An 18,546-nucleotide genomic window follows, 5' to 3' on the forward strand; every position below is an offset into this window, starting at 1 on the left:
TTTGGATAAAAGGAGACTGTAGAGCCCTACTAATTTCGCCCTACTTTCAATTGCTCGCAACACTTGACGGACGAAGTAAAGTTATATCATTGTCCATTTTAAATTTCTTAGAATATTTTCCGTTTCCAATTTTTAATAGCCATTGTTTATACTCTTTGTCACAATTCCTCTTATTTTATCTTTTAAAGTCATTATTTAGAATTTACTTCATAAATGACTATTTTTTACACAATTTTCAATAATTTTTGTTTGATTCCAATGTTCGACAACAAGTAGTGTTTGTCAGAAGTGACCTAATAATTACTTTGCCACCAAATTCAATGTCATTATTACATAAGTTTTTAAATAATTTATCTACTGCCTGAAAAGAATGATTTGTTGTCATTGTTATTTCATCCCAAATTATGACTTGTACATTTTCCAGATTTTTCTATACATTGAATTAGGAGTAATGTTGCACGTTGAATCTTCATTTATATTTAATAGTAATTTAAATATTACATGTGAAGTTCTATAATTTATTAATAAATTTGCTGCTATATCAGTCTATGCTACAGGTAAAAGACTTTTTTTTTCTTTGAGTAAATGGGTGATAATTGTATTCAGTAAGTAGCTTTTTCCACTACCACCAGGTCCATCAATAAAGAAACACTTGACTTAATAAGCTTTATCAATTACACAATTTATTACTGCAACGAAAATTTCACGTTGTTTATTCGTTAAAGAGCTTATACTGTATAATGAATCATTTTCAATTTCATTTGTTGCATAAAATTCTTCATAATTAGTTTCCTCAACATCCTCACTAAATTTAGGTAAATTGGAATCAGTCAGTGTATACCCGTGACTTGTTAAAATAGAATTAATATGCTTCAGTGAGATATTTTCACGTATTTATTTAGTTAACAATGAACTGTAAAAATATGCTTCATAATTTTTAAATAATTCTTTAACATTTACTGGGTGATAAAATACGCATATATAACCAAATAGGTTATACAGAGCTCTAGGAAATTCAACCTTGATTGCTTATTCCAAGCATTTGTCCAATTCTTCATCGGTGGTTATTAATATTCTAGCTACAACTACTTCATGAAAGGTTGCGTATGTAACATTTTTTATGTTTTTAATTCTTCATAAGATTGAGCCCCTTTTACATGAAATAATAATAATCTTAGAAAATTTTTTCACGATTTTTCGGATTTATAATTAAACTATTAAACTACTCCCTTGGGAGGAAAAGACAAGGGAGTAATTTTTTCCCGCTGCTAAGAAAAACTCGATTTTCTATTCATTTTACATGCATGGAAAGTGGCCTTTTCCGTGCAGGTATCATGAAAAGTGCATTCTACTGTATAATGGCTTCCAAACTCTTTTTCTTTGTTTTTTCATTAAAAACGTAAAAATATGGTATATACACAAGTACTGTCTAGCTTGCGGATCGTTTGCATTTAGTTCAAACAATGCAGTCAAAGTTGTGTTTAAGGGGGCACACCACCATTGAAATTAAAATTAAAAATGTTCATTAAAAATGTATAAATACTTATATAAATGAACCAAATTTTTATTACTATTCTTAGACATAATTACCTTTATTTTGATGGTTTTAGACCTTCTATATACCTCTATAATACCTACGTATAGTAGGGAGTCCATAATTCACTTACCGTAAGATTCCAAAGGAACAAATGGCCCAAATGAGCTCTAACTCCAGGATATTGTTTAAAAGTACATTAGTTATGGTATGAATGAGGGGATTTGGTTTAAATTTCATAGAAAAAAAGTTACATGATAGTTATGTTAAAATTAATAAAAATTGATAAAAAAATCAGCAATATGCTTATAAAAGTTAAACTTTTTCTATGAAATTTAAACCAAATCCCCTCATTCATACCATAACTAATGTACTTTTAAACAATATCCTAGAGTTTGAGCTCATTTGGGCCATTCGTTCCTTTGGAATCTTACGGTAAGTGAATTATGGACTCCCTACTATACGTAGGTATTATAGAGGTATATAGAAGGTCTAAAACCATCAAAATAAAGGTAATTATGTCTAAGAATAGTAATAAAAATTTGGTTCATTTATATAAGTATTTATACATTTTTAATGAACATTTTTTATTTTAATTTCAAAGGTGGTGTGTCCCCTTAAGTTTTCATTAATCAACTCTTCTTCTGATCCTTTTTTAGAGAATACAAACTGTTCATTTTTAAATGTACAGCTAATCGGTAAATTAGGTGTAATAAAATGTACATTGCATATTGTAGTAGACGATACATTGCTTCTGGAGGGTTTGCATATCTTTAATTTAAATATTGTTTTATTTCATCGTAGTCAAAATTTTCTTCTTCACATTCGTTTTCATTATTAACTTGGCTTATTTTCATAAATGCACAATCATGCCCCTTATAACAATATTTAAATAAATTTTTGACACCTTGAATAGTTGAACATACTTCAACATTAATATGACAATTAAATTTCAACAATAAATACGGATTGTATGAAACTACAAATCGACTATCAACAATATTGTTTTTATTAAAAATAATTCGTTTTCCATTGTTACTTTGTCGATAGAGGGGATATCCAGTATTATTAAAAGTAGTTGGCTAATTAAACTATTTCGGAAAGTTTCGGTACATTTTTTTGTTTTGCTATCCATACATGGTGAATCGAAGTTATTTTCACCACAAGGGCCATGTATCATTGATTGCTTAACAATATTATGTAACCTTGGATATTTCACTTCATCAGATATTTCTGCACTTATAAGTTTATCAACATCATCTGCATTGTATAGTTTATGATTTTTATCAATAAACGCCAACAAGTGCATATGTGGTAAACCTCTTTTCTGAAACTCAATTATATAAGTATATGCAATACATTTTCCAAAAATTTTATTTAATAATTCATTAACTTTGCATTAAAAACTTTTGCTACTAAATCAGGTCTATCAATAGCTGATTCATTGTTTCCCAAATTTTGTTTTATTTCCTTCCATTTTGGATTACATGTCATAGTAATAAAAGGATCTGGTTTACCATACTTTTGAACTATTGTCATTGAATGTAGAAGGTTTTGTTGTAAAGATCGTGGACTTTCTAAAAATGTTGAAGGGGTGAACAAGGGGTGAATTGGCTTTTTCAGACTCGGATGATGGTTGAGGACTCGTGCTCAATCATCATCCTCGCTTGAAAAAGCTAACTTTCGCTCCTAGTTGTGTAATGTACTAATTCCAATTTTTGTCGTTGTCATCTTTACTTTTATTTTTTAAGTTATCTATGACACCTTTGTATAAATCTGTCCTTAATTGGTGTTGATTTTTATTCAAAAAATAAATCGTGAACCTTCAACTTTTACCCAAGCATCAACAATGTATTATTAAGTTAATTTTCGTTAATTTTTCTAAATCTAAGTAAGGATTAAAATTGTTTCTTATGCTGAATTTATGACAATATTGTAGCATTGAAGTATTGTTTTTGTTATTTTTATTTTTCATATTGGGCATCTATCCAAATCCTCTATTAGGATACATAAATGGATATGACATAGGATCTACATGTTTACTAATGTACAGTATACTCCCTAAAAAACTTTTGTTTAGAAATAAAGACCTTGACAAGAAAAAGTAGTGAAATCTATAAATATAAAAATGTCAATTAAATGTTTTTTTTTGTTTACACGCTAAGGTAAAACTAAAGTTAAACTGAGCTTTTCCAAAAAATATCCAAATCCGTATAGCAACGAAAAAAAACATTATTTGACACTTTTATATTTATAGATTTCGCTACTTTTTCGTGCCAAGGTCTTTACTTTTAAAAAAAGTTTTTTAGGGAGTTTTCACATATTTTACAAAGCCTGTTCTCCTTGAAATCTTGATCTATTCGATAGACAATAAGCTACTATTGCTTTAGACATTGATCTCGTCGCGCATATAATCGTATAGCATTATTAGATGTACATAATATATAATAATACAATTGCGTGTTACCGAGTAGCAGACGCATGTTGGTAAAGTAGATTATAACTGCTGAGGCCACTGGCGTATAATACATCTCACCGGCAGTCACGTGACCGGAGGAGACAAAATATCGGAAGAAGAAACTTTGACAAAAAAAACCCACCGAGCAAATTTTCAAATTGCAATATTTAGTTAATAACGTAATATTTTTGGATGAATCTTTTCGAAGATGAAAGATTAGGTTAATATATTTCAAATAGACACCAGCAACAGATTGCGCATACGCGCAATACTAATGATTTAAATGCAATCGAGATTTTTGTTGGAAGTTATAAAACCCAATATTAAAGTATATATGGTTGCCCTAACCCGAACCGAACTTCGTCTCTTACCAGTGCGGCGCTATCGCGCCTCTTGATTATTAGGTGCTCTATGGTTTGCATATATACATACATCTCGATCTTCTAGTGGTTGACCATTTTTATCTACCAATACCACAGCTACTTCATCACATTTAGCTGCGTTATATCTACGTCTATCGTTATAGAATTGCTTGTTAAATACATTATAATTTATTTGCTATTAAACTCAGCGTTGTTGTTTTTCAAACGATTTTGTTTTTCCATTTCGACTTTGTGTATCATTTTGTATGATTTGGTATACATGTTTACGTCGAAAAAATTATCTAATTCCTTTGATAGCATTAAAGAACATGACACATTAGTTTGTAATCGTGATTGCGAGGCGATTTCATTATTATCAATGGTGTATAGTTGCCCATATCTTCTGGCTTCGTTTTCGTCTGTATGTGAGGTATAAATATTGTGGAAAATTTGACCACTTATTTCAATAACTTGAGGGCCTTTCTCGAACAAAGCATCAAACCTAGCCCCAAAACTTGCGAAGGCAAGTGTATTATTATATTGTCTCATATTATTTCAAAAGTGTTTAATTTCGTCAGTATTTCCAGAAACTAATTCTTTTAAACGTTAAGGATAACTGATAGTGTCAGATAATACAATGTTTCCTCCGTTGCAACAATTAGAAAACTTTTCATCACATAATATTTTAAATTTGAAATGTTTAGCATCGAGTGGCGTGGTAGCGCTACGAAGGCGAGTTTGAGAAGCAGACGAAGCCGTGGTGCCGTGACACTATTTACTTTTATATTGATGTTCGGATTTCATAGTATTCAGAAAAAATGCATTATTAATGTTTTCAATTAATTTTTGACTCATTAGCATGTTTTTGTCCTAAACTACGATTTTACCAAAAATATTGGCAAAAAACTGTTTCATTTTCAAAATAAATGGATGTGTAAAACCCGAATGCTCATATAATCCCTTTATTCTCCAGACAAATGTTAGGACCGTTAAGTTAGCAGCGTATGCAGTGTAGTTGCATTTATTATTCATTATTGCTTTTCGGCCATTTAACCTGATGCAAAAATTGTAGCTTATATGAAGTAGCTTATATTTTATTAAGATTAACGCAGTGTCCAGGTGTACAGGGTGGCCGATGACGACGTCCAGGTAGTTCGCACCGTTTTTTTTATGTCCAGGTGTAAAAATCATTTAAACAATGTGTCTGGGTGTACAGGGTGGCCGATGACGAAGAGTAAGTGGTGCATGCCGTGGTTTTAGGTGTAAAATCATTTGTGGACTGTGTCTAGGTGTATAGAGTAGCCTATGATGAAGTCTGGAAAGTAAATACTTAAAAAAATTTACTAAAAAGGACTGTAATCTCTAAAAAAATAAACTTTTAATGAAGTAAAATGTTAGGCGAGTTTGATGTATTTCGCAAAATTATTATAGATAACGGCAAGAAAAAGTACGATTTGTCGACGGCGCGACCCTATATACTTTGAAATTAGGTGTTCCTAACCTTAAAACAAATCTCGATTGCATTTAAATCATTATTATTGCGCGTATGCGCAATTTGTTAATATCTACTTAAATATATTATCCTAATTTTTCATGTATGAAAGGTTCATTCAAGAATATTAAGTTATTAACCTAATATTGCAAGTTGAAAATTTGCTCGGTATATTTAATTTCGTTCAGAGTTTCCATCCTCTCCCGATATTTTTCGTCTCCTCCGGTCACGTGACTTCCGGAAAGTATATTTGGTATTATACACCAGTGGTTACAGTAGTTAATCTACTTTACCGACATTCATCTGCTACTCGGCGACACGCGATTATAATATGCATGTAATGCTATACGTATATATGCATATATTGCTATACGATTATATGTGCGATGCGATCAATGTCTAAACCAATAGTAGCTTGTTGTCTATCGAATAGATCAAAATTTAATGAAGTGCAATAGCAAGAAGTATATGCTTTGTAAAAGATGTGAAATCTCTCAAAAAAAACTTTTTTCAAAAGTGAAAATCTTGGCAAGAAAAAGGCTAATAAACGTAGTGAAATCTCTAAATATAAAAATGTCAAGTAAATGTTTTTTTGCTGTACGCCGCCTTTCGTATCTCGACAACCATGTGCATTTGACGTACGAAACTGGTCGTAACCCTCCTCATAGTTCGCGGACGTATTGATAATAATTACGGACGCTAGCGGTTCGAGTGAAGTCCCTTAAAATTTACTTTCGTGCCCCACTGTCGAGAACCCTGCTTAGAAGCATTTTCCTTGGTACAATGTACTGATGCCTATCTGGTATCACCAGCGAGTTTAAGTACAGCGATTTTAATTTTTGGGTTACTCTAACCTGCCGTATTATTCCACGTCGTTTGCAGACTACTAACCTGAGTACCATTAGTTCGCACGCATCATGCTACGGTCGCTCGAATACTATTGCTATTCTAAAAATAGTCCTACAACTAACGTCTCGCGCTCGAGAGCTATATGATCGCTACAGTGGAATAAACGCATTTTCATTGATCTTCTCTCTTCAGTTGTGGAGTCGTTGGCACGGCCGGCTAATCACTTCCTAAAAGCGGATGGGTGGCTTGCCTAGATGTTGGACTGAGTTTTAACAGATGTGAATCTTCCTCGGACGTAAATTCTGCCATCTCGGATCGGATTATCTGTACAGTATAACCAATTTCGTTATCAGAGGATCTTCCCTCCTCCAGCTGTTCCAATTCCGTGAACAAGCGATAACAATCTAAGCATAATAACATGCGACTATCATCCGTTGGATAAAATTGGTTGCAAATAACTTTTTGTCTAATAACTTTAGACTCGCACGAAAATCGTGCTAGCAGAAAGAACATTTTCTGCTGCGACATCATTCGTCTCCGCTGTTGCCCTAGAGTCGAGCGTATCAGCTGATGTCTGGATTTTGGCTTTGAATTCAAAGTATTCTTTACAGCCTCGGTGCTGTGGTGTTTGTGCTTGTTGCTTCGTGGGTGAATTAGGTCCACAGCTCCTGAATTCAGAGCTCGAAGACTCACAAACGGACATCGATGAATAAAACTCCCCGTGCTGCAGACACCTTGGGCAGTTCGTCCGCTTATATCCCGCCAGCTTACATTTATTGCATTTGAGGATATGCGGCTCCGGACAAACGCGAGCGCGATGCCCTACGACATCACAGTTCCAACAGCTCCCTTTGAAAGGTTGAGAAGTCGGTGCTTTCCGAATCCCTACATTCGCACGTTGATTCTCCACACGCGCATTACGAACCGATCGATTTGGCGTGTATTTTTCTCGTTCACACGTCTGTGAGCAAGATTTTCGACTGGTGTCATCACTACCGGTATCAGAGACACTTGATACGGGTCTCACCTTGTGATCCAGCTTACTTCCGGGTGAAGGATTTCTGCGAAGAGTTGCAGAAGTGCAGCCGTTGTGACCTTGTTGACTTGCATGCTGTTTGTCTCGATCGAGACTAACTTTCGGTCGACGTTTATTGTCACACTTGTTGCTAGAACTAGCCTGCTGCTGGTGAACATTGTGACTAATTTCCTTCCGTTTGGCCGAACGGGAAGTTGCACTCGTGCTGTTAATCTTAGCAACGACGCGCGATTCCTTGTCACAATTATTCCGACGACGCTTTTTAGCACGCTTGGACCTCGTGCAGTTACTCTTGTCGTCCCGGGACTTACAGGTTAAACACCCGCCCGAATTTATGAGTGACTTGACTAAATCCGTGAGTAACTCAATCTTCTGTGTGAGCACCGCAAGCGTTGCACTGCTCTCACATGGCGTACCAGAACACGATATTTTTCCGGCTGCTTGGCAACTACATTGTAGCGTGGATTGCCCTTGCAATAGCCTGTGTTCTGAAAGTGATGAATCGTCAGCCAAGTTAGACTGATTCATTTCAGAAGTTTACTTCTTTGAACCGTCGGACGCTGTCACTGATTCTTGATCGTCCATAACTGAGCCATAGTTCAAGTTAAACAAGTTCTCTATGGAAGTATACTTCTTCGTAAGGTCGGACGTATTCACAGATTGTTGTTCGTCCCAATGGCAGTTGAGCCTGTTGTGCGAATTTGCCACTGTTGTATTTTCACAAAATTAATTATGATGGTTGGGAGTGCAAGGATTATCCAACTCTTCCTTCGACCCTTGTGTAGAAGAATTCAGTAATGGTTTCGTTGGTACTCTAGCATGACTTGCTGATGACTTCCTCTGCTTCCCAACCTTAGCTTCCACGGGTTCCTCCAAGCGTGGTAATTCTTGTGCACGACTAAGACTCGGTATACAGGAATCGGATGTGTTTCTTGTATTAATTCTCTGTCGATCGCTGATTCTCTGAATCATCGGAGCGATACCGTTCAAGTACGTCGTACGACGTGCTTGACGAAATTTCCCTTCGCCGTAAGAATGGTCCAGCATAGTTACAGCTGTGAAGTCCGTTGGCCTATAATCGCCTGCGAGGTAATAAACTGCTCGCTGGACTTTCTCCTCTCTGGAACCTGTTGTTTTTAAATTAAGGTAGTCGAGAGATTTTGACAGTGTCGTCTCGTCCTGAGTTGAGATTAACTCCCTCAGAGCATCCGACCGAGTTCTGTAGGCTGTCAGATGTGTTTTACTATCGGACGATGCAATTAAGTCGGAGGAGCCCCCCTCGCCTAAAACACATCTATCCGGTGAAACGGACGTCGAATCTTCAGACATCATCTCCGTTGATGGTACGCTGTCTGTATCAGTCCAGTCTTCTTCCCTATCTGGTGATAATGTTACACCTGTTTGTGACGACCTACTAGATTTTAAACTCATTTTCCGTAATTACTTAGTTAATACGCGAAGGTGAAGAATATAATAATGTAGAAAGAATTGAGTTTCCAATTACCAGTTTTTCAGTGAGCTGTCAATTTGACTGAATTTAGCGAACCAGAAAAAAAACTAGTCTTTCGGTTATTTTATTTCGATTCAATTTTTATCAATTTAAATCATCTAAATCACGAAAAAAAAATTTTCTCTGCGTTTGTGTAAGATAATTTAGATAAAATTTCACTGCCTGGCTAAATAAACAAAAATACTCTAAGGTACGTGTCCTCAAATTATTTAATTATTGAGTAATCAGCTGTACTGATCAGATATGACAATGTGATCTTGTTAAAAAAAAGTATGTGATTACGCTTCCAGACTAAATCGTCGATTTTAAAGTCTACGTGTCCGCGTCTCGCATTGTAATACTTCAACTACCGTTCAGTTGCGCGCTACACTTTTTTTGCAATAATCAATCTTAGGTCAAGGAGTTAACACATCCGCTCTTCCCATTTTCTTACCGCTAGCTGTTCAGATTCTTGTAGAGCGCCTGCTTTTCTGCTCGTTTGGTATTATACGGAGATATTGGATATCGTCCTATGTTGAGGAAAGCGGGGCTGATTCTCATAGACTCTTGAGTTGTCGTCTTACAAGTTAAATCTGTCCTAGTTTTTTTACTTATTTTCTGTAATTGGTGTTACCATCATCTTAAGTGTGCATTCAACCCACTCTACAGGGTTCGCTTGCGCATGGTAGGGAAGTATCGTGTGGTGCTATGTTCCCGAAGAAACTGATCAAGAAGTTTATTACAGAACTCGGTGTTGTTATCTAATAAAAAGAAAATCAACATGTCTTGTACACTGAAGCGTAAAAAAACTCGCTCATTATGTTCTTTCATTAGAGTTTCCCCATCAGCTTGTACAAAGCTATACGTATTTACAGAGCGTACTAAGTGACTAACATCTCTGTATATATTTTCTCAGTAGAAATATCTGGCAATTTGCTAATAGGTCTTGTGTCCGCCTAAGTGTCCTGCTGTAGGTTCACAGTGCGATTCTCGCAAGGCTTAAGGAATTTTATCTGAACGTAAGGCTATTTTCGAGGCATCTTTCTATATCTTCTATTGGTCTTCTACTATTGAGACGCTCTACCCCGACCGCGTCGAACGTCGTTGTTACACGGAGAATGTGCCATATTATCAAGTAAGACATTTCTTCCAAGGCCAAAATTCAGAATTTCCATTTTTCAGCTACCGCAGTTTTACTTAAGATTTGGGCTTCGCTTTTGGGCTTTGATACTAATATATATGCTTCAAACACATATAGTTTCTAGATGAGTGTAGGGTTTTACAAACAAATATTATTTAAAAAAGTTGTCTGGATATTAACATGAAATTTGTTACTTTTTAAAGTGTTTAAACAATTTATCTTGACAACGCTGTCACCAAGTCGTTTCGACCGTTAAATTTGAAACAAGTAAAACGTCTTGATTTTCCTATGAGATTTCGCCTTGACTAATTCGTATTTTTCCCACTAATACTGAAAACTCCTACTCGCATTTTTCCCACTAATACTGAAAAAACACCCACAACGGGTAGGCGCCAATATAACCGGGCAGATATTCGGGAACCGATGCGGTTGCGCAGACGTTAGATGCATGCCATGCAACCATGATGCCGATAATCTCATCTTGTTACTGTAGAGACTGCGAAGCGTGTTGAACCTGCCAAGTTTGCCGGATAACTGCTAGCAGCAGAGAGATGCACGGGTGTCGTGAAGCTACACGCGTGCCTGCAGAGGTTGCAGGGATCTTTGTACATTCGGAAAAGAGGGTAATCAGATTTGATAATTTTAGGTAAACAGATTTGCTAAAACAGATTTGAAAATAAAGCCTTTGAGCAAAACAATTAATTACAGAAATAAAAACTATCGTTGTGCCAGATCGTTTGACAGTCGTTTTTTTGACGTGTCTCAGAATCTTTCAAGCCAAAAATAGGACAAATTTTTTTGTTCAACCTTGTCAGATTTTGTTCTACTCATTGTCAGACACACTTATACTGTAGCTTCTAATAGTCCTTTTTAAAAAGTGCAGCCTGAAGACACAAATAATCGTAAAATGCTTTTGATTTATTTACTTTATTGGCTAGTTTCTCGATCTTGTCGATATTTTTAAGCTAACTGCAACGTCTTCTTTTCTAATTTTTCTTCTGCTTTCGCGCCGTTGTAACTGTTTACATCGCAAGGTTGTAAGCGTCGATGATTTTCTGCACCACGTCGATGTAACGCTGTATATTTTTGTGAGAACAGTAACTGCGCATCGTACTATCGTGTGCGTTTGTTATAACTCTCGTACTATATATTGTTATGACCGGGTACGAATTGACGTAAATATGAACACGTATTCACGGATAAGAAGCAAAACGTACACGATCAGACTAAACATAAACAACAACATTAGACGATTCAACCGACAACGTTATACACGATTAGTTGCTAAAAGAAATAATCTTGGGCTTTGAGAAAAACGAAGCATTTAATGGAAACCACTTATTTAATCAGTTTAATTTTCAACATTATTTTATAAATTATATTTCTCTTTACGTCAACGGCGTATAATTCCAAGCAATCCTTCTTATATTTCACGAGACTCGACAAACTCGACATAGACACTTTTAAGACACTGTTCACAGATACAGGCGTGACTTATCTCAGCAAAAGTTTCGACATTAATCGCTACAACTATAACAAAGACGATTTTTGAAATGATAACTTTTTATGGGACGGTGACCTGCAATGTTTATAGTTTCTAGAATGCGTTACAGTGATATCTATAGGTATACTGATATAGGGCTCTTAGGCCTCGACTCGGCAGCCCCCCCCCCCCCCCCCTCTCCACGCGCGAAGCTGAATATAGATTTACTCTCTTTGAACCCTATACTCTCTCTTCGGGCATTGGAATACCTAAAGATACTCTATTATACATACTACCGCATAACTTTGCTTACTCTGTATCTCTCATTCTTTCTCATTCTCTCTATACTTCTCGTCAGACAGTGATACTGTACTTAATTTTATTCATTCACAACTTTTAATATACACACCTAAAGGTTCTAATGTACCTGGCAAAAATAATATTAAATTTCTATTCATTTTAAGCGGAGATTTTGGCTTCCAATAGAGTGCTATATTTAGTATCATAGTATTACTTGAATCGAAATCACAATTAAAAATGATTAATAATCAACATGAATCTACTACTAGTCATGGTACAACTTTAGATGCAGTATTTGCAAGATTTTTAGATAACATTGAGTGTAAAAATTTGTTTCTTATCACCGTTACCATAAACCAATCGTTATCAATGATGTATACGCTGTCTAGATGAGTACGCGTCTTTTTTTGACACTGCGTTCACTTTTCTTAAATCAAGGCAGGATCGATATGTACCGTTTAGTTTTTTCACCATAATGACCGGCGATGACCAATCACAGTTCGACGATTCGATTATGTCTTGATCAAGCATTTTGTCTACCTCTTTCAATAACGCCTTTTTTACCGTATTCGAGTGGGGGTAGCAGCGTTGTTTGATAGCTGGGTGCCCCTTAACTTCTATTCTGTGATCTAAAAGGTTAGTCGTTCCTAATTTGTCGAGGATTCTCGGAAGTTCGCGCTCGAGAAACTCCTTTAATAAACGTTCTTATTCGGTCGTTATATTCTGTAAGCCGCGTAAATATTCGGCACACTGTGAGATTCTTTTAAATTCTTTTTCAAAAGTTAACCGTTCAAAAGGTCGCGAGGCAAACCACCAATTTAAATTTTCGAAGTCTATCGAGACACCGAAAATTTTCAGTGCGTTTAGTCCTAGAATAAAGCCTGAATCCGTGTTTTCTAGCACGCGTACTTCTATAATTTTATCTATGCTTTCTAATTTCATAGGTGCTTGTATCGATTCATTTATGCGTTGTATTTTCCGGAAAAAAGTCACCAGAGAAGAAAATTGGTACTTAATGTCCATCATCGACTGAAAATTCGAGTCTTAGTGATAAATTATGTATATACATGTTTGCATATGAAACAAATTGCTTCACTCAGATCATTGTCAAAAAAATCATAGAAGTTTATATATACATATTCTTTAGTAGGGTTTTGCAACAAAATATCACTAAAAAAAGTTGTCTAAAAATAAAAATAAAATGGTTATGTTTAAAATTTTTAAAGCAATTTTAGTAGATTATTTATAAAAATGTTTTTAAAAAAGATTTTAAAATAACATTTTATTTGGTATTTTTTAATACTTTATAGGGTCCCTGTACTTTTAATACTTTAAACGTGATGTAATGCAGTAATTTTGAAAGGACATTTCTAAAAAATATGCAGCTCCGCTAGGGGTTAAAGTTTTGAAAAGTGTTACTTGTACATCGAAAGTAATAAGAAACTCCCTTTTAGGTGAAAGCGAAAATTTTAGGTATCAAGGATTTTCGGATACAGTCATGTCTTAGTTGTCCGGATGCCTTCCTTTACAGACAGGAGAAGGGTAAAAATTTTGAAAAATAAAAAAGTGTTATATTACGAAATTGACACGAATTTAAATTTGACAAAATAGAAAATATTATGAGTTTGAAGTATTTCATTTTGAAATCTTGAATGGAAAAGTAATTTTCTTATTAATTCTTTCTTTCTAATGTTTTTAGTTTCAAAATTTTACCTTTCATTATAAAACAATGCGTAATTTTCTCGTTTTAAATTTTTATTTTTCAAAATCTTCTCCCACTCCCCCCCCCCCTACACACACACACACACATATATATATATATAACTTTTTAAATAATAATAATATTTTGTATTAATAGTTCATCAGTGTACTATTAAGTACACCATATATTGGCATTACAAAGAATATCGATCAAAAAGGCATTCAAAGTATACAAGGTTTACTCTACCTTATAATTACTGAAACTATATTTACATTCAACTATGCTGCATTCTATACTTTTCCGAATGAACTACCACTTTTGCTACGTGACATTGCCAGTGGTCTCTACAATCCTGCTCCATATTATCTGAGCAAAATTTTTGTATCGGTATGTATAATTCATTCTTTTACAATGAGAGATGCATGCAGAAGGGAATTTCGCTTAGTACAAATGACATCTAGCTTCTTGCATAAGATAATAATACGTGCGTTCAGTAGATCCATAGCTTTGGATGTTTGAAAAGTTCTACTTTGAGGCGTATTGTTAGAACGAAAAAAGAAAAAGTTCTATGAAAATATCAGATTTTGACTTCTTAGTCCCCGTTGAAATATAACTTCTGCTTCGTAGTAATTTGAACACACACCACAATTTCAATAAGTATACCATCATAGATGCTTAGTTTGAAGTTTAAACTCTCGAAAAGATCCAGAATTAAATAATTATCCCAGATAGTTTTGCCATAACCACGAAACTATGTAGGATATTATGCTTATACAGTTACTGTAAATTACTTTTTTTTTATAAAAAGAAAAATATTGTATAATTTTAATACGTATCATTGTTTGTGGAAATATTTATAACTTTAGTAGTAGAGGTACGTTATCGCTCGCCACTAAGGTCGTGGTCAGTGGCCGGTTTGGTTGAGGGGCTGTCGAGAAATGCAGTATCAAGGGTATGACCGTGTAAGGGTGTATATTGTAAATTTGTTAAATAGTGTGTCGCAATCAATTTTGTTACAGAATAAGTAAGAAAGTAAGTTATAGAGTGGATCAAGTGGCACGGTAGCGCCACGAAGGCGAGTTTGAGAAGCAGGCGAAGCAGCGGCGCCCGTGACACTATTTACTTCTATATTGGTGTTTGGATTTTTCATTATAAAAAAAAAAAAAATACTTATCATTACTGTTAGTAAGGTTTTTTGGCTTATTAGAACGTTTTCTGAACTAAACTATGATTTCCAACAAAAATATCAGTAAAAAGGCTGCTTATTTTTATAATATATGAGCGTATAATCCACAAATGCTGAAATCACGTTTTTCTTCTTTAGCCCGAAATGTGTTAATACCGTTAGGTTAGCCGCAAGAAGTGTTGGGATCGTGAAGTTGGCAGCACACCTGTATACAGATGAGAATTATGCTTTTTCAAGAAATAGTACATTATGCAACAATGGTCGAAAGTAGCAGATTTTTCCTGCTGGTGGGTTTACTGCTCGAGCGAGAAGATTTTTCACGAGGGTGCGTTTACTGCCCGAGCGAAGTGAGAAATTACAGATAGAAAAGAACTGAGATCAATCAAACAAAGTTAAGTTTATTATATTTATTCGTAATGAAGCAAGGAACAACTCTCAAGATAATTACTACGTAACTAGCCATGCCCGTTGCGACGATGTGCGTCGCAGCCGCTCGGGATTTTGCGATGATAATCCAGAGCGGCAACATGGTTTTTCGTTAAGTGGCGGTGTAAAGGGTGCTAGGAAATAAAGAGTGTGATCTGACAAAGAAACAGTGAGTTTTCTTGAGAGTTTCCTCCCCATCCTCACTCAGCCCAACGTGCGCTCCCACGCGCGTGACGATCGCGGAACCTCCCCGCGAAATTAATAAATCTGACAGTTAGAGTTAGTGTTGCGCAGCCAGTCATCAGTGGAGCTGATCGCTGGCGACTCCGTCGCAATTGGCATCCCTTGTGGGGAATTCTGCGATCTTCGGGAGAGTGAGGTGAGGAGCGGCGCGAGAGAAAGAGGCGCCGCGTGACCAGAGAGTGTAGAGGTTAGAGAACAGAAATGAGTAGTCCAGAAGACGAGAGATACGCCGTCTGTGTTTTTCCGGCCCGAAGGGCAAGGGGAGGGCTACAGACTGGCCCTCGCACGAACGCTGAAGCGTGAAATTAGCAAGCTGACCGAGGCCGAGCTCGATGCTGAACTCGAGGCGAGGCATTGTAGCTTGCGTGGCTCAGTGCAGTTGCGCCGAGAGCGCCTGTTTCGCCGCACCATTCCCGAAGCTGAGCCTTCCGTAAGGAACGTGCCCTGGTTAGGATTAGGCACGCGGCGCATACCTTATCTCCGAAGAGGAGATGGAGAGAGAGAGTACGGGCTGAGCACAAAGGCAAAACCGCCTCGTCAGAAGGCGAGACAAAAATTGCCCAAAAAGCCGATCAGCCGAGAGTCGTCGTCGAGCGAGAATGAATTCGTGCAAGTACAGGTGCATAACGAGCCTGTCCATGTGTTGCAGCCATTACTGCCTGCTGTATCGATCACAGTTAGCTCGGCCGTAACGACACAGGCGAGTAATACGGTGCATGTGACAGTGACGAGTAGGATGACTTGTCCGATCCCCGCGGCGGGAATGGGAAGGTCTCGCGGAGAATTCATCGTCAGCCCTTACGGGCTGGGAAATTTTCTCAGCTCGCATGGTGCGAAGCGTGGACATTCACCCTAGTGCACAGGGGAATGGGTTAGAGCGCAGCAATGTTTTTCGGTCACCAACACCGCCACCTGCAGTAGCGACTAGGCAAGAAACGACTCGCTCTACACTCGTAGAAAGGTGAAGGCTAGTGAAGAGCAGTGGTACACGCCGAAACAGCATGTGCTCGGTAGAGTTCCTTCAAGTGATAGCGTGGCTAGCGAGAGCAGTCGCCGCTCGTCGGAACGAGAGACAAAGAAGCGCCACCTACAGGCTCAAGGGTTTAGCCCGGAAGAAGCGCGAGACCGAGTTTTTGCAGAAGAGCGCGAGGAGTGTAGAAGGCGAGCGTTCGAGGAGGCTCGTGCTCAAGCCGACACATGGAAGCGAGAGAGAGCCATCGAACGTGAGCATGAGGAAGAGTTAGAGCGCCTGGAAGCAGAGGCGAGAGACGAGGCCTGGCGTCAGTGTGAGCGAGAGCTGATCGAGGAAGAGCGGCAATGGAGGGATCAGCACGCGCGGCGGTCACCGCCTGCCGTGCCGTTCACTAAGCCCGACCGTCGAGCAACTCTTGATGCGAGCACGAAGCGCGCAGGTCGTGAGTCGGTCACTGGACGATGGTCAGAGCCCGTGCGCACAGGGAACCGACGCGAGAGAGGGACGACCAGGCGATATCTGGAGGACGAAGGCGAGGATAGCACGAGCTATGCCGCGCCGAGTAGTCCAGCCCAGAAGCGTCGCCGCGAGTCGGCCTGGAGAAATTATATTAAAATGGAGAGTGAATCGAGTGAAGGTGAGAGTTGGATAACGCCAAGAAGAAGAAGGAGACGTAAGACGGACAATCGTTTGAGCCCAGAATCAGCTGTTAAGTGACAGCGAGTCTGAGCCGCGCTCGACTCGCGGGTCCAACAGACTGCCGACTGCCGACCGTCTCGACCACCCCAAGAAGCGGCAAGAACGCACTTGACGCCGTAAAACTCTTGAAGAGCTGGGGATTCAAATTCTCAGGCGAGGGAAAGAGCGAAGATTCCGAAGAGTTCTTGGAGAGGTTGGACGGTTGCAAGAAGGGATCGAGTGTGAGTGACCGTCAGATACTCGCCGCTGTGCCGAGCATCTTGCTGACGCGGGCTGGCCTTTGGTTTCGGACGGTGAGAGGAGAACTGCGTACTTGGGAGAACTTCCGGAAGGCTTTCCGTCGGCAGTTCGTTGCGGACTACGACCGGGAAGACCTCATGGAGGATCTGAGGTGGTGAACGCAACACAAAAATGAGAAGATCGCCAATTATATAGCGAATCTCAAATATATTGTGTCGCGCTTTCGTCGCCCGCCTTCCGAGAGAGAGAGAGGCTGAGCATCGCATATCTAAATATCCTTCCAGAATATCGCAAGGCCTTCGGCGACAAGTTGATCGAGGACCTGGAGGATTTGGAGACGTATGGTCGACGCTGGGAGAAGCAGCGCGACCTGGATAGTCGATACGTGCCGCCTCCGCCTGCTGATAAAATGCATGTGCCCGGTGCTGCATTCAGCGGTGCCGCGGCCAAGCCCAAAGTCTCAGCAGTGACGGAGGTTGAGGACAAGAAGCCGAAGACTGAGAAGACGGCCTCGTCGGGAAAGGGGAAGAAGGGCAAAAAGAAGTCGGACAATAAGAAGCCGGCGTCTGCCTCTTCGTCAGATGCTGAGCCAGTTGCTAGTGTCAGCGGCGGCGCGAAAGCACCGACGCCAGCAGGCAATCAGACTCAGAAGGAGAGGAGTGCGCCGAGTAAGAAAGCGGCGGAGTAGAGTGGAAAGGGCGATAGTGTCAAAGCGAACGCTGGCAAGACAGCACAAGCACCGGCACCTCAGGGAGCGACGAATGTCCAACCCGGGGAGTTCCTGGGCGTGTGCTACACCTGTCAGCAGGTGGATCATCGCGTGTCGAGAATAGTAGTGCTACGCCTGCAAACTGAAACGGCACTCAGCGCGAGACTGTCCGCATCGCACTAAGAGTGCGCCGCCTGCGAGCAGCCCGCCGCGGTGGGCGCAGA

At 38.6% G+C, this 18,546-nt stretch overlaps 1 protein-coding gene across 1 annotated transcript in view; it reads left to right on the forward strand.

The window, feature by feature from the left end:
- The window catches only part of LOC103315901 (protein white), a 501,432-nt gene that overhangs the window by 409,458 nt on the left and 73,428 nt on the right, over positions 1 to 18,546 (forward strand). The window contains exon 10 of the mRNA XM_031928240.2: positions 14,003 to 14,233. Within this exon, the coding sequence (XP_031784100.1) occupies positions 14,003 to 14,233 (231 nt within the window). The remainder of the gene's footprint in view (positions 1 to 14,002; positions 14,234 to 18,546) is intronic.

Source organism: Nasonia vitripennis, assembly GCF_009193385.2.
Source record: "Nasonia vitripennis strain AsymCx chromosome 4 unlocalized genomic scaffold, Nvit_psr_1.1 chr4_random0005, whole genome shotgun sequence".
Taxonomy (NCBI): domain Eukaryota; kingdom Metazoa; phylum Arthropoda; class Insecta; order Hymenoptera; family Pteromalidae; genus Nasonia; species Nasonia vitripennis.